This window comes from Lissotriton vulgaris, chromosome 7 (genome assembly GCF_964263255.1).
Source record: "Lissotriton vulgaris chromosome 7, aLisVul1.2, whole genome shotgun sequence".
Taxonomy (NCBI): Eukaryota; Metazoa; Chordata; class Amphibia; order Caudata; family Salamandridae; genus Lissotriton; species Lissotriton vulgaris.
The window spans coordinates 602,974,772-602,990,677 of record NC_141695.1 but is presented as its reverse complement, the minus strand read 5'-3'; the positions used below and the strand labels follow the sequence as shown (position 1 = coordinate 602,990,677).

The window sequence follows — 15,906 nt, the reverse complement described above, 5'->3', positions numbered from 1 at the left end:
CAGTTTGGAGACAAGCACTGCGTCGTATGGGTTGGTGGGGACGGTTGACGGCGGAGACCCCATTGTGGCAGAATGGACGACTCCCCGCTCTGGCCTCACTGACGGGGTTCGGCGGATGGGACTCTATAGGGATTTTCTCGCTTGGAGACATTATGTCCGGTGTGACTCTTAAGTCGTTCCAGGACCTACGGGACGAGTTCCACTTGCCCAAAACTCAATTCTTCAGATATCTACAATTTCGTCACGCATTGGCGCCTAGCCTAATTGGGTTGGAGTCGCTGCCGGAGTTCAGCTCCGTGGAAGCGAAGGTTTTCATGGGTGATCTTGGGGATAAAAAGGTGTCCCGCATCTATCAGACACTGGTCACTCACTGTTCCTCCTCCCGCTGAAGGACGGCTGGGAAAAGGACATAGGGCCCCTGGATGAAGATGGCTGGAGGAAAGCACTGGAGTCCCCACGTGGGACTGCTATTGCGGTACGGCTCCGACTAATCCAATTTAAATATTTGCACAGGGCCTACTATACATGGGAGCGACTGTGGAAGGCGGGCCTGATTGGGTCCCCGGTGTGCCTGCGTTGTGGAGCTGAGATAGGTTCCCTGATACATACTGTGTGGTCGTGTGATGGCTTGACTAGGTTCTGGAATGGTGTTTGGAGTTGTTTGTCGGAGGTGCTGGGCTGGGATCTCCCCCGCACTCATCGTCTGGGTCTCCTTCATGTGTTAGAGGTTGTAGGTGGGAATATTTACAAATGTCACCTTTTGCTGTTGGGCCCAGTGGTGGCCAAGCGGGACTTGGCACGAGCGTGGAAGAATGAGTGAGCCCCCCCCCCCCCCTTCCTGAGTGCATGGAAGGCTGGACTGGATTATTTTATGGGGTTGGAGCGCCCAGTGTTCGAGGCCAGAGGTTGCCCCCGGAAACATTACAAAATCTGGAAACGGTGGGCAGATTACAGAGGTTTGACTCTGGATCCCTCAGCAGAACCTGACGAAGATCTGGATTTGGGTGATAGCCGCCAGGCCTAACGTGGCGCATGGCGTCTGGCGTCTGGCACACCGATAGCACTTAAGGAGGCTTGATATGCTCGCGTGTACAGGGCTAGGGAGGGATAAGGGGTGGGTAGTGGGGTTACTGGGTGGCTGTGGGAGGTGGGGGGGTTAGGGCGAAATGTTTCTTTTATTGATTGGGCTACAGTGATATATATGTGTTGATAATTTGCAGTGACCTCCTGATTGTGGAGAACTGTATACATGCTTTTATCTGATCGATCAATAAAATTTGTTGTGAAAAAAAAAAGTGTGAAAGAGACTTAAAGAGCTCTTGTGAAATAAATGATATACCCCTAAAACCCTGCAAAACGTTGAGGTGAACGATGTGAGGAAAACAGTGAATCTTGTGTGAAGGGAGCTGCACTTTATCTTGAACACGAGCAGTGTTCGGGTACGTGAGGAATCACGTGTGGGAAAAGCAGTGTGTTTTTTCTCTTACTGAATCACATGGGAAACAAGGCAGCAAGATTTAGAGGGATTGGTGTGTTAAATTACATAAATGTATTTGCCCAGCCTTCCATAGACAAGGAGAGAATACATTTGTATTAATAATGTTCAATCACTAGGTGAAACGCACAAAGATTTTACAATCTTGATAAAATGGTTGGTTAACTCTTATGTTCTTCATTGCATTCTAGTTGTGTAGTGTGCCCCGAATGAACCCATTCAGATTTTACGGTGGTAGCAATGTGTTTGTGGTGAGTTATGCAGTGATGGGGTAAAGATGAGACGCAACGATGATTCATGCCACAGTGGAAGAGTCCGAAGATGCATGTACATGTCAAGAGTACAAGTGTTCTAACCAAGCATTGTAGAGAGGCATAGGACAGCAGCACTCTTGCAGGCATTACACCAAGAGCGAATAATGGTGAGCTATTTGCACGAAAGAAACCATCAAATGCTATTGGGAACCTATGTATGATGAGCAGGGTTTGAGTGAGCTGCCAAGTGGGAAATGGACAAAACCAAGGGCCACGAAGGGAAGGGGGGTTTTACATTTGGTGTAATAGTTATTTGTAGCAGTTTTTGTATGTATTGTTTCAAACGTATTCAAAGCATTTTTTCAATGATGAATTGTGGAATGTGGAATTCCGAAGGAGCTATGTTCTGTAGAAGTTGTTAGTTGCTGTTGAGACGGTGCTGCATCAATAAACCTTGTTTCTTGACATTTCTTGAAGTTTCATCTTTACAACAAGTGGCGACGAATGGTACCGGTTACTTTTCGCACCACAGGCGCAGTACTCTCCGTATTGAACCCATTGTATCTATCTCATGCGATTGTTTTTATGAAGAAAAGTATTTGAACAACATTTCTACTCTCGATAGAGTCATCATAATTGTTATTGTGGATACCATCATTGTTGCTATGCATCTGGTGAGATGGTAGGGCACTTATAATATATTTCATTACTCTACAAGGAACAACTACAGAACTTAAGGAACTGCACCTTTCAACTTTTTCCCGACGCCAGTCCCACCCAATTGCACATTGCAAATTGGTTGTGATGTTGTGCAGGTGATCACTGTACGTTACGCAATGTGAGCCAGCTCACCCTTCCGCCAACCGGACCTTTTAATTACCACAGGATGCTCGATTTGCATTAGTAGTTGTGGATTACCATTCAATGTGGCCGAAAGTCAAATTAATTGCCAAGGCTACCCCTAGAACTGTCCTCAAGTTCTTAAGTACATTTTTGCAAGAGAAAGATGCCCAGAAGTATTAGTCGCTGATAATGGTGTACAACTTAAGTCTCATGAAATTGAGAGGTTTTTTAAGCATTGCAATATTTCTCATGTCACCACTGCTTTGTAAGAACCACAAGGAAATGATTAAGTGGAGAGGTTCAACAAGGTTTTAAAAGAAACTGTCAAATGGGCTCGCGGTTTTGGTGGAGTCTGGAAGGGTAAGTTAGGGGAGAAGTTGTGGTTGTACCGCTTTATTCCTATTTCACCACTGAAGTCAGTCTATTCAACTTATTGAAGGGGAAAAACCTTGTTTCCAAAGTATGCCCATGGTGGTTCAAGAAGAAGCAAGTGATAAAACTAGATGGTGGTTTGATAATAAAAGGAATACAAGAGAAGGTTAAACAAGCAAATGATGCCAAGTGCAAAGTTAAAATACCCTTGTTTGAAGTTGGTGATTGGGTGAGAGTGCGTAAACCTGGCATTTGACCAAAGGTACAACCCAATTTGGTAAAGCTATAAGGGTGGTCAAAGTTTACAGGGAAAGTGTGGTTACTCAGGATGGAAAAGTGTGAAATGTGAGGCGACTAGTGAAGTGCAAAAATAGTACGTTTGGTGTATTGTACGTTTGGTGTAAGTGACCTGGATGAGGTAAGTTTTTTTAGTAAATGTTGGTGAACTTCCCAAAGCCACGTGGAACAGTAAGCATGATCATATCATGTTGACTAAAGAAGTAACTGATGTTATGGAATTGGACAGTGCACAGAGAACTGAAGAGACACCTGAAGGGAATAATGAAACGAATGACTGTGACTTCAAGGGTAAAGGGGGTAAATCGAGAAAGGCATCCATCTATAAAATATAAAGACATGGTATAACTGTTGTATTATGTTGTTCCTTCCTTTTGGATTCTTTCTTTCACTTATGCTTTATTTGATTTCAGGGAGATGTATTAATATTTGATGTAAAATTATGTGTTATAGTTTTTTATTTTTTTATTTATCAGAACAGGAAAATAAACAAATGAGAGCAAACAGACAAACTATATGACATCAGAGAATAAATAGCAAGAGGCACGGGTAATAAATATTCAATAACGACAAGAAATTACAGGAAGGAAAAATTGATAAATCTTGATTAATGGCAACTATATAAACATTCCGTAATTAATCCATAAGAAAGCTAATCTGAAGAATATAAAACATGATTCTCAGTAATCCACATTGTTATAGCCGATACTTAGACATACTACCCATAGTTCATCCATTCTTAATAGATGAAAGCTTTGATCTAAAATAACGAGCTCAGAATGGGGAACATTCTGTTTAAAGTGCATATGAGACTAGTGGCAAATATACCTCTAACCACTTGAAAAGTGCAATGTACGAATGTTTTAGAGGATACAAGAGGATCACATACTAACTAAAAGTGCATTTTGCTAGTAGCGAGAATTATTAAAACGTTCCTATAGAGCACCCAGATCTTATAATCTCCTTTCCTCTGCAAACCCATTAAAAGAGAAATGTTGCCAAATACCTCTAAATCCTACAATTGCCCCTACACGTTTTGCGTAGGCCTCCTCAAATCTAAAAGTCCTGGACATTGTATTAAACCAGTGCTCAATACTGGATTGTTTATTGGTTCTCCAATTTTGAAGGACAAGTGACTTAGCAATGGAGAGAAGTATAAAATACTGCTGGTATTTTGTTAAACATTTCAACTCCCCTGAGGAACCAAATAACACCAACATAGCTGATGGCTCGATTGTCAAGAACATAATCAGAGAAATCTCAGAAAAACCTCTTCCAAGAATTGCTGTAAGTTATTACATTCAGAAAATATATGCACTCATCCACCATCACTCTGTTTGTTACATTGAAGACATTGATTCGGCATCGTTTGAAACATTTTAGACAATCTCTGGGGTGTGTATTATAATAACCAGCTAGATAAGTAGTTCATTCTCTTATAATTAGCACCTCTAAGTGCTCGCTAAGCTGTTTCCATTCTTTAACATTGAACTTGATACCCATCTCTGAATGAATTTTCTGGAGCTCTTTCGTCAAAATCTCTTCAGGATGGGCCTTTTGATGTAGTAGCAGATACCAACAACCGACCCCCACCATTTTATTTGCCATCTGCTTGGCGATTTGATGTGCCGTCTCACCCATTATTGAATAATTAGTTTTGAGAACATTAACTAACTGAAGAAAACTCAAAGGGAGGGCAGTGGTCAATGTAGTGACTTACAATAGAGCCGTTTCCCAGGTAATTAATGTTTCATGGTTATAAAAATCCCCAAGCTGAGCAAAACCTAGTTCTTGCCATACTTGATAAACGCCCTCTAGATAATATGAGACCAGCTACTGCACAATCCTGAATAGGGGTGTATGCATGAAATGCTGGAATATCTTGTGATTTAAAAAATACCTGGGTTCTTTACGCTAATGTCAGTATCACCTTATATCTGTTTTTTAGGAAGTTTCGCCAGACGTGTGTTATAGTTTCTTGTATGTGTTGTGTTTCAAATATATTCATAGCGTTTGCTTCAATAATGACTTTTGGAATGTGGAATTCTGAAGGAGCTATGATCTGTAGAAGCTGTTAGTTGCTTTTGAGAAAGGTAGTGTGCTGTATCAATAAATCGTGTTTCCTGACATTACTTGAAGTCTCATTTTTACAACAGGAGTGCACACCGTCTAGTGTTTGAGGTACTGAGTGGGGTCCATAGAGAATAGAAAGAATGGGCTATAGTCCACACAAGGCTCTGTCACCGTTGCATGCGGTACATCTATTTTGCTGAGTGGACTAGGATTGATAGGCTCGTGCTGAAAGCCTGAAAATAGAAGGTTCACTTGTAATGACAGTTCATGGTATTTAAATCCTACTGGCAGCTTTCTCTTTTTCTGTGCTAATGCTCCAGGAATACATTATCTTTGGATCTCCTAACTGCACCGCATTAGCCCTTCCTCAGCTTAAATATGTGGTACAGTAGGAAAGAAACAGCAAGTGCTTAATTCTTTAAAAATAAAAATACACCTGACATCGTATTCCACAAAACCCACATAAAACGTAATTACAAAGTCCCACACCTTTGTTTAAAAATGTTGTCACTATCAGCCATTTCTCAGTTGATTTTATACATGTATATGTTCATCATATATGTGACTTACAAACAGTAAATCCAACTTCAAAAAAGTTATTTTCATGTTTGTTTGCGACTGCCTTTTTTTTGGTACCACGCATATGCTTTCAGGAGGCAACTTCTGATCATAAACCTCATGCACCATGTTATCATTTTAAACGTGTTGCAAATAATTGGCTTATATACAGTGCTCAATTTGTAAAAAAAAAAAAAATACTTGTGAATCCCTAAAACTTATGTTAAGAGTTTGCCGCCCATTACCATGGGTGGTGAGGGGCATCTCATTTACCCCACTGTCATCACCCTCTGCACCTTGGGTACTCGCACTCTAGTCTTTGTTACTCCAGTCCTCTCTGTAACTTTTCTCTCCCCTTTTATATTCCTTTCTTTTTCACCCTGTCCCCATCATTCTCCGTGACTTTTGTCTTTATCCCTCTCTTTTTGTCCCCTTTGTAGTAAACCCTTTCCTCTTTTCCTTTCTTGCCACACCACATCTTTCTCTCTTTTCCCCCTCAACATATCTATTTCTGCCACCTGTCTCCGTCCTTTCTCTATGCATATCTTTTATCCTCTCCTCCCTTGTCCCTATCCATTCACTTTTCCCCGTTGTATTGTTTCTCTCTAGTTACCTGGGTCTGAATCTCCTTGTCGCAGTCTTGTTCCCTGTCTCTTTGTGCTTCTCCCTCTCATTTGTCCAAGTTTCTTTCCTTCGCTTTTTGCCTCTGATCCACATTCTCTCACCCTTAATGTGCTCAACTTCTCCTCTCTCTCTCATCCTCTTATAGTCCCGTTTCCAGCTTGCCTGCAAAGTCTGTTGGGATGTTCTAGTATCAGCTTTTGCTTCATAATAATAATTGGGTTAGCCATTACACCTTCTAGTCCCTCCATCAATTGCGGTTGCCCCTCCTTATTATATCAATGTGTCCCTGTAACACTCTTTGACATGGTTGGGTAGGAACAGCACATTTCTGCTTGGAACTTTGATCCCTCTGAGATGTTTGATGGCTGCCACCTTTTACAGTTTGCTTTCAAGTGCAAACCCAAGGGGGATTGTTGTTGGGAGTTCGGGATTTATCGGACCGGCTGTTCGTGGACACTAGCACTTGGTGGCAGTTGCGGACTAATAATTTCAAGAAATAATAAGGATTGGGATTGAGGAATATGAACAGCAGATATTCAGGATGAAGAAAGTTATTTGTAGAAGCATATTCTTATAAGAAGATCATCAAGTAGTGTGTGGAAAAATATATACTGCCACGTTGGACTCAAACACAGAGAGGAATAGAGCTGAACGGAATAATATAAAAACAACTAAAACTGACAAAACAACGAATTAGAAATCCGAAATGTATGAGTTAAGAACTATTAGAGGAAAACATTTAATTACTTTAAGGACCAATCGAGTGTAGAACTTAAATGTAGCCCTGATGACGTCCAGCACAGAACGAAACACATACATAGGCTGTCAAGACCGTTTTATATTGAACATGAAAATGTCTTTTTGAGATTACTGGAATTAAAATGAAAAATGTTCATTACACTGGAACCTGGCCTGTCGCTTGTTCTTTGGACATTTGTGAATCATTGATTGATATAATTTGGGAAACTGAGAAGACGCTCCTTTCACTTAAATTATTATTTGTCTTATGAAATAGTGGCCTGAAGTGGTGGACCGCTGAGAGTAGAGCATCAACACCAAACTAGTTGAATAATTTAAATTGTGACTGGTGCACACGTGCTATGCCCTCATCGCTGACATTGTATTATGTTATAGTTCTATGAGTAAAGCTGCATGTTAGTTGAAAAGTGTTTTTCCATTTAAATTGGACATTTACTGTCTGTAAATGGCAGTGTGCTACCTACCACATCATGCTTTAATAACATAAAAGTGAGTTTTTAAACTTGAACTGAGAAACACACCTGCCCCAATGGCAGTGCTGTTATTAAACTAAGAGGCAAGTCATTGGTCATGTGTACCCTATATGTTGGTTAGATGATTATTATACATGGAGCAAACGTCTGTTTAATCAAACAAAAAAGGTTTTTGTACAGCAGAAATGCTGAGCTCATTTTTGAAGGTGCACTCATTTGTAAGGTGGCTCTGTAAAATAAAATGTTTGCCTAGGATCACACAATTTGAGACTAGTTTATGGGTGAGATACATTACAATTAGGTCAGTAGATTGTTCAAGTAACTCGACCTGCAGGCAGGTCTAGTAACATTTTCATGATTTCTGGAACCTTGTATCAAACCTTTGGCTGTAAACTAGGCTAACATCTCTTACACAATGGATATTACAGGTGTGGCGTCACTTCTTGCAACATAATTTTCCACAATGCCATTGCATGTGATAAAATTACATATATGTAATTAGTCCTCATATTTATTTAGGGCTTGTGCCCTGTATGTCTGCTCAGTCAACTCCGAGACACAGGTTCACACTCCACTGTATTCCAGTGACGCGACAGCCACAAGTCTACCGGCTGTGCACCCCCTCCCGAGTGCAGACAAGCTTGACTAACGACAGTGACGCAGTCTTGTAAACCGTCTTGTAGGCCACCGACCTGACATGTATGTTTGGGGATTAACATAGCATGAACCTAGCTATAACATACAACTCGAGGGAGTGCTGAAAGACGTGACTGGCTCTGCAGAAGCATCTCCGGCTCTCGGGGACACGACCCTTACATGCGAGGGACTTGGACCCAACCGCCATCATGTCGGCCTTCCAGGCGGAAACCTCACAATTCTCGCTCATGACTTGTGGTTCGCTTGTTTTTGAAGCACAGGAAGAAAAAAATACACGAACCCGAAATGCCTCCACTTACGTCTGAGCTGCCCTCTGACAGTCGCTGGCTGTCCTCGTCAGAGCAGTCGCTGGCGGGCTCCATGATGCACCGGGTTTAGCAGCCGAGGTGAAGGCGCGCCAGGGCCCCGGTTATGAAGAGTGGCTGGCTGACTTGCGCTCGCGCTCTCGGGAGGAAACCGCAGGGCCCCGTTATCTCGCCATGTATATCTCGACGAGGCGGCCGAACGGAAATCAGCTGGCGTTCACCAACAACTGACTTCCGTCCGCCCCGTACCCTTCTGAGCAGGGAGCCCTGAACCTAAGGATCTGGAAGTTCATTTGAGACGGCCACAGTCCCATAAAGGCTCGGGAGTCCCACAGACATTGATTCCACCACAACTAAGCAGCTGATGGAGCCCCGAGCTATACTCCACGCTCGTAAGAAAGGTCTTCAAGAACATATTTATTATATATCTCACTTCAGGGAGGTAGACGAAAGTTGGGAGATCACGTGATCGCGATGGTGTCCGCCGCGACAGCTCCAGACTAAAAGACCAGAATAAAAGGACGGCGCCTTTTGAGATGTCCCATGGGATTGTCCTTAATATATCTCTTCAGTCAGTTTAGGGCAGAGGAGCCCTCTAAGTATTCCCTCACCCCAAAAGAACAAGGTTATCTCTCCCAACCACTACGATATACTTACTCTCCCCTCCTTGGAATCGCTTGGTAAGGAGAGTTAGAAAGCAGGTGAAATACAATACCCTTATTGGCGAAAAGAGAGATCACTCTGAGATACATATTACCTTTCCCAATATTTAATGTGGGATAAAAGGGAGATGGTGGGTACGGGGTGTTTTCTAAAAGGGGCGTGGCAAAAGAAAAAATAAATAATCCTTTTCAAATAGGATGAGCTGTGAAATTAAGGGCGTGGCTTAACACGTGCAATACAACCCCGAACTACGCACAGGTACCTCAAACAATATTTGGGTTCCTGTTCGTGAATTTTCTCATATTGCATCCAGACATATTACACAACAACACATATATGCTTAGAAAAAGCCAGACTTACTTGTTTGCTGTACCTGATAAATAAGTAAAATCTATAAATCAGGGTTGTTAAAGCGCAGCAACTCACTGGCGAGGGTTAAGGCCCTAGGGAAATGGGGGGGGCGTGGCTCAGTTGAGTGCTGGGGTCATCGAAGGGCCAGGTCCTGAGGTCCTTCCTGAACTGGAGCAGTGTAGAGACTTGCGCTAGGTGGAAGTCGGTCCAGGCCTTGGCTGTGAGGTAGGAGAATAACTTTCCTCCCGTTTTGGTCTTGTTGATGCGTGGGATGGTGGCTAGAGAGGAGTCAGCTGATCTTAGGTGCGTCTTGGGTACATGGAAGGAGAGGCGGTTGTTAATGTTATGCAGTTCCGATGTTGTAGAGGGCTTTGATGGGGAGCCAGTGGAGGAGGTGTTGGGTGATGTGGTTGTGACGGGATGTTTAGGATCAGTCTGGTTGCGGCATTCTGGACGGTCTGGAGTTTGCGAAGGAGTTTCTTGTTGATTCCGGAATAGAGGGTGTTGCCGTAGTCCACTCTGCTACTGATGACCGTGACCGTTTTTCTGGATTCGGATGGGATCCATCTGAACGTTTTTCAGAATATGCAGAGGGTGTTGGATCAGTCCGAGGATATGGCATTGATCTGATGGTTCATCGTTAGTGATGAGTTAAGTATGAGGCTGAGGTTTTGTGCGCTGCCCAGCGGGTGGGGAGGGGGTTTGAAAGGGCAGGGGGGCACCATGTGTCGTTCCACGTGGAGAGGGTGGAGCCAAGGATGAGGACTTCTATTTTCTTGGAGTTGAGTTTCAGGCCACTCTTCTTCATCCAGGTAGCAACGGCTTTCATCCCTTCTTGGAAGTTGTGCCTGGTGATGTTGGGTTATTTGGTGAGGGAGAGGATGAGCTGGGTGTCGTTGACGTAGGAGACGATGTTGAGCCCGTAGTTTTTGACGATGGTTGCCTGGAAGGGGGGGTGGGGGGGGGCAAATAGATGTTGTAGAGAGTGGGGCTGAGGGAGGATCCCTGGAACACTCCACATCTGGTCTCTGTTGGTTTCGAGAGGTAAGGAGTGAGCCTGACTCTCTGGGTTCTGCCTGTGAGAAATGAGCATATACGGTTAAGGGCCTTTCCACGGATGCTGGTGTCGTGGAGTGTGGTGGCTGGTGTGCAGTGGAAGACGGTGTCGACGGTAGCTGAGAGGTTCAGGAGGATAAGGGCTGCCGTTTGGCCCTTGTCGAGGAGGAAGCGGATGTCATCTGTAGCGGCGAGTCGAGCGGTCTAAGTGCTGTGGTTGCTGTGGAATCCGGATTGGGAGATGTCCAGGACGTTGTTGGCTTCAGTGAACTTTGCTAGCTGGGTGTTGACGGCCTTTTCAATGACCTTGGCTGCGAATGGAAGCAGGGATGGGCCTGAAGTTCTTGAGGTCCTTTGGGTCTGCGGAGGGTTTCTTCAGGAGGGGGTTGACTATGGCGTGTTTCCAGTCATCAGGTAATGTGGCGGTTTCGGGGGAGCAGTTGATCGTCCAGCATAGTTCGGGTGCGGTGGACGTTGCGACTCTGTGGAAGATGTGGGGTGGGTAGGGGTCTGAGGGTGGGGTCTGAGGGTGCTACGGAGTGGATGCTCTTCATGGTCTTTAAGGTGTCATCTGTCGTGAACGGGGTTCAAGTGAGCAGGATCTGTTGGGTGGCGTCGCTGGGGGTGGGAGCTGGAGCGGTGCGGAGGTCTTGGTTGTCAAAGTTGTCGTAGATCATCTTACTCTTAAGGCGAAAAAGGGTGCTGAGTCTGTTGCAGAGGTCTTGGGTTGGTGGGACGTCTGTTGTTTCACTGTAGGGTTTGGAAAATTCCTTGATGATGGAGAAAAGTTCTTTGGTGTTGTGGGCGGTGGTGAGGATTCTTTTTGGAGGTCTTCTTTGTGGATTTGATGAGTTTGTGGTGTGATGGCTGCTCTGTAGGCAGTGCGTGTTTCTGGGTTCTATTGTTCCTCCATGTCTTTTTAAGTCGTAAGCAGGAGTGCTTGGATTCTTGGAGTGTAGGGGGGGAACCAGCTTGCTTTTTTGATGTGTCGACCTGTGGCTTTCTTGAGGGGGAGAGTGTGTCAGCCCAGTTCATGACCCAGCTGTGGAGGTTGCGAGCCGAGGTGTTAGCGTATGGTGTTGGTGGTGGGGTGCTGATGATGGCAGAAGTGAGTTGGTCTTCGGTGACTTTGTTCCAGCTTCTAGGAGGGAGGTGGTGGCTGTGCTTGTGTACGGTGGGATTTCTGAAGGAGAAGTGGATGCAGTGGAGGTCTGTCCAGAAGAGTTCTGTGGTGTGGCTGTAGGAGATGCTGTTTCCTTCTGCGAAGACTGGGTCAAGTGTGTCACGCTGTGTGCGAGGGGGGCAGTAGCATGTAGTCAGTGAAGGCGAGGGTGTGTGGTGCGATGAGGTTGTGAAGGTGTCAGCGAAAGGAGTGCGGGGGCCTGTAGATGAGGGTTCCACAGAGTCATTTTAGGGTTCGTCTGGATCTGGAAGTGGAGATATTCTATGAGGGTCGTAGAGTCGTCCGGGTCTGTGGTTGTCATGCACAGGGTGCTTTTGTGAACGATGGCGATGCCTCCTCCTGGGAGGGTGGGTCGGTCTTTCCGCAGGGTCTTGTATTCGTCGGGAATGGTGGTGGCGATGTTGGGCACAGATTTGACGTTGGTCCAGGTTTCTTTGAGGAAGGCAACGTCAAGTGCGTGGGTGTTGAGGAGGTCCCAGATTTTGATGGCTTGCTTGTGTAGGGAGCGCACGTTGAGGAGGTTGCAGTTCAGTGGTCTCTCTCTCTCTCTCTCTCTCTCTCTCTCTCTCTCTCTCTCTCTCTCTCTCTCTCTCTCTCTCTCTCTCTCTCTCTCTCTCTCTCTCTCTCTCTCCTCTCTCCCAGTCCACAGCTGTGTACCTCCAAACACTTTCTCAAAAAAACAGTAATTATAGTTAGTATGTGTGACCACCATTCTGTCTGCTTGACAGAGAGGCCAAGGACTGAATGAGCATATAGTAAAAACACCTTTATGACCCAGTGACAGGCACTGTTGAGAACCTCTCACTTCCTTTAGCCTCAACTACAGAGCTCTCAGTTGTGTCCTGTCATGAAAATTTATTCTCCCCCTGATTTCACCCAGCCAGCTAGAGGTTCACAGTACTAGGGAAACACATTCGGAAAAAGCAAATAAAGTTAGGGAAGGCCAGATGAAGTAAACAATGAAATATATCGAGGGACTGCATTGCTGACATGGAATAATACCCTCATGGTTTCTACAGTCATTATTGAGAAATCAATCATTTTTTTTTCCAGCAAGTACATTCTTACTTTCTCTGAGACTTGGCAGTATCCGGCCCCCTTAAAGGCCTAGTGTGTCATATTGCTTGGCTTGAGGGGTGTTATATATTGCTTGGTTACAAGGTGTTCATACTTGCAATTAGGCCTATGTGGGGATCGTTTTGGTGCTGTGCAAGAGTGACCAGAGTGGTGCTCTTATCCTGTCTTAGATCAAAGCGCTTAACCATGTTTTGTAGTAATGTAAATGAGAGATCCCATGCATAGTTTACATTAATCAGCCACTTTGTATCTCTGCGGGTGCCAGAGGATTTTGTTTGGTGACTATCGAGCTTCCAAACACAAGAAAGGGCAGATATCCACCTGGATACTCATGAGTGTCCCAGCGTGGAGCCAGCGAGGGGTGAGAAAGTAGAGACCTAGGCAAAGAGATGCATTTTCAGGAGCTTTCTAAAAGTCAGGGGATCTTTAGTATTCCGAAGCCCAAAAGGAAGGGTGTTCCAGGCTACAGCCGCTTTCCGAGCAAGCGAACTGCCACCTAACCTCTGGCATTTAAAACGAGGAACCGAAGCCAGAAGCTGAGACGAGGATCGCAATTGTCTCACAGGGGCATAAAAAGAAAAACGTTTTTGCAGGTAAATTGGTCCATGGCCGTATAGTGCACGATGGACAATGATTAGTGCTTTAAACTTCACCCTTGCCGTCACGGGCAGCCAGTGTAGTGAGCGCAGATGGTGGCTCTCTTAGTGGTTTCTTTCCATGTCCTCATTGGAGTTGAGAGGCTTGGTTTTGGTAGGTGGGTGGTTGCTTTCAGAAAGTACTGGTTTAGAATAAAGGTTCTCTATTACACAGGCTGCCTGCTCTGATTGTTCTAAAGTTCAAAAACGTTTGTTAAAGGAGCGTGCTGTTGTATTTTCTGGTTTTATACAGTCAGGAGAAAAGGTTGTATCAGGAGCCATGCGGGTAAGTGTGCTTTCCATGGCTTGGACTGATTGCAGCCCACGGTGGTTGTGTCTAATTATGGAGTATCATTTTCCAGGTGCTCTGACCTTGGATATTGTTCATTTTTGCAATGCCAAGGGTGAAAGCTTGGTTCTGGATTCTTATTCCGGGATCAACAAGGTCTTTACTTCCTTCCTGAACTTATGATGGTCTTGTATACTCCATATCTTGCCAGGTAAAATGTTCCAAACTTTTGCTGCCTTCACTGAGAATGCTGTTTCATCAGTGTTCTTTCTCTTATAGAAAGGAACAATAAGGCAAGGTGCTAGTTCTGGAAATATTGTTGGAATTTAGCTTCTAGGAATCGCAGACCTTTCCCATGGATGACTGTAAGAATGATAAGTGCTTTAAAGGTTGAAAGTCTAGATAGTTGTAACCAGTGTAACGCCTGAAGCACAAGTGTATTCCCTTAGATGGAGTCTCAAAGACAGTCCTGCTGCAGTGTTTTGGCTCCTTTGTTATTTGAATAGCAAGAAACTAGGCTCCTAGGTATAGGTCTTTTGTGTAATCTAACCAATACATAAAAAGTGTGAGACTTGCCGGTAGTTTCTGCAGGCACCTAAGATGGGGAAAAAGGATCATAGTGTCTGCATCATGTCGAATGGTTTCAATGGGACTTTTTTTTTAACATGTGATCGGTCAGAGTCTGTGGTCACTCTGCATTTTTTTACCTCCCTTGATGTCACCTTTGAGGCTCCATTTCTTTGGGCCGGATAGTTGTAGGTTAGAAGTAGTTTCTTTATACACATGTCATGATATCAGATTTGGGAAAGTTGAGTTAAAGGTTAGTCGTCATACATATATCCACATTTAAGGAAGTGTGCTGAGCGGACGCGCAGCTTACTTCCAGGTCAGACATGAACCTCAACAGCATTTTTTTTTTTAATTGAAATTGTGTTTTTAATAATGGACGCTCACTTGTACCACACTGTGCTGCCCTGGTCTGCCGTGGCTTAGCCGTTTGAGCTGAGGGTACTTACACCACTTTTTAATAACCACTGAACCTCAGAGCAACACAGGTCAGTGCTCCACTCATCCCCATGCTGCTGCAGTCCCGCCCACTACCTGTCACATTTAAGGAAGTGCGCTGAGCAGACGCGCACAGCGGCGCCCCGGTGGCACGCCACAGGCAAGCCCGTCCGCTCCTGGCCAACGCCAGACACCAGACACCCTTCCCGTTTTTCCATCTAACATCCTCCCAGCTCCTCCATGGCTATAATACGATACACCAGCCAAGAGCTCAGCACACTCAATAGACCACCCTCTCTGGCGGCTGGCATTAACCCTATCAGAGTGACTAAGAGTTCTACTAGTCACAAACACTCCACACAAAATTGTGTATTTTCCTCAACACCAGGTCCATGTCCTAGAAAACCCACTCATACCAACTGGACAGGCATATAATGAAACGCCCGCTCTCTCCCAAAACATGCTCTCGAAATTTGGTCCCTACTAGACTCAGAGAAACCAGACCTATTTTTTATCACCGAGTCATGGCTCCACGAGGCCTCACAACCTGATATCTCCTTAGCCCTCCCACATGACTATCAGCTGACCAGACTAGACAGGACAGGAAAGGAAAGAAAGGAGGAGGCATAGGTATAGCTTTTAGGGCCAACACTGATATACACATTGTTGACTCCATTCAAACCGATTGGGGAGAAATCTGTATTTTAAAAATAAACAGTATCAGGCAAGGGACCTGGAGAGGGGCCCTACTCTATCGACCCCCTGGCAACAAAAGTCTCTTCACCAGTCATTTAACAGAGGTAATTGCACCACATGTCCTCGCCACAGACAACTTCATCCTTCTGGGGGATTTTAATTACCACGCAGAGCTACCATCCGATCCCCACTCTGACGATCTTGTTTCCAGCCTTAACACTCTTGGCCTTGACCAACTGGT

The 15,906-nt window shown here is 44.7% G+C and overlaps 1 protein-coding gene across 2 annotated transcripts in view; it reads right to left on the bottom strand.

The window, feature by feature from the left end:
• Positions 1–15,906, bottom strand: part of UNC13D (unc-13 homolog D) — a 707,512-nt gene that overhangs the window by 652,227 nt on the left and 39,379 nt on the right. Inside the window, exon 1 of one of the 2 annotated variants that reach the window (XM_086930726.1) lies at positions 8,705–8,818. The exons of the other annotated variant lie outside the window; for it this stretch is intronic. Coding sequence (XP_086786852.1) covers positions 8,705–8,767 — 63 coding nt within the window. The 5' untranslated portion in view covers positions 8,768–8,818. Of the gene's footprint in view, positions 1–8,704; positions 8,819–15,906 lie in introns of those variants that run through there. 2 annotated transcript variants of the gene reach the window in all.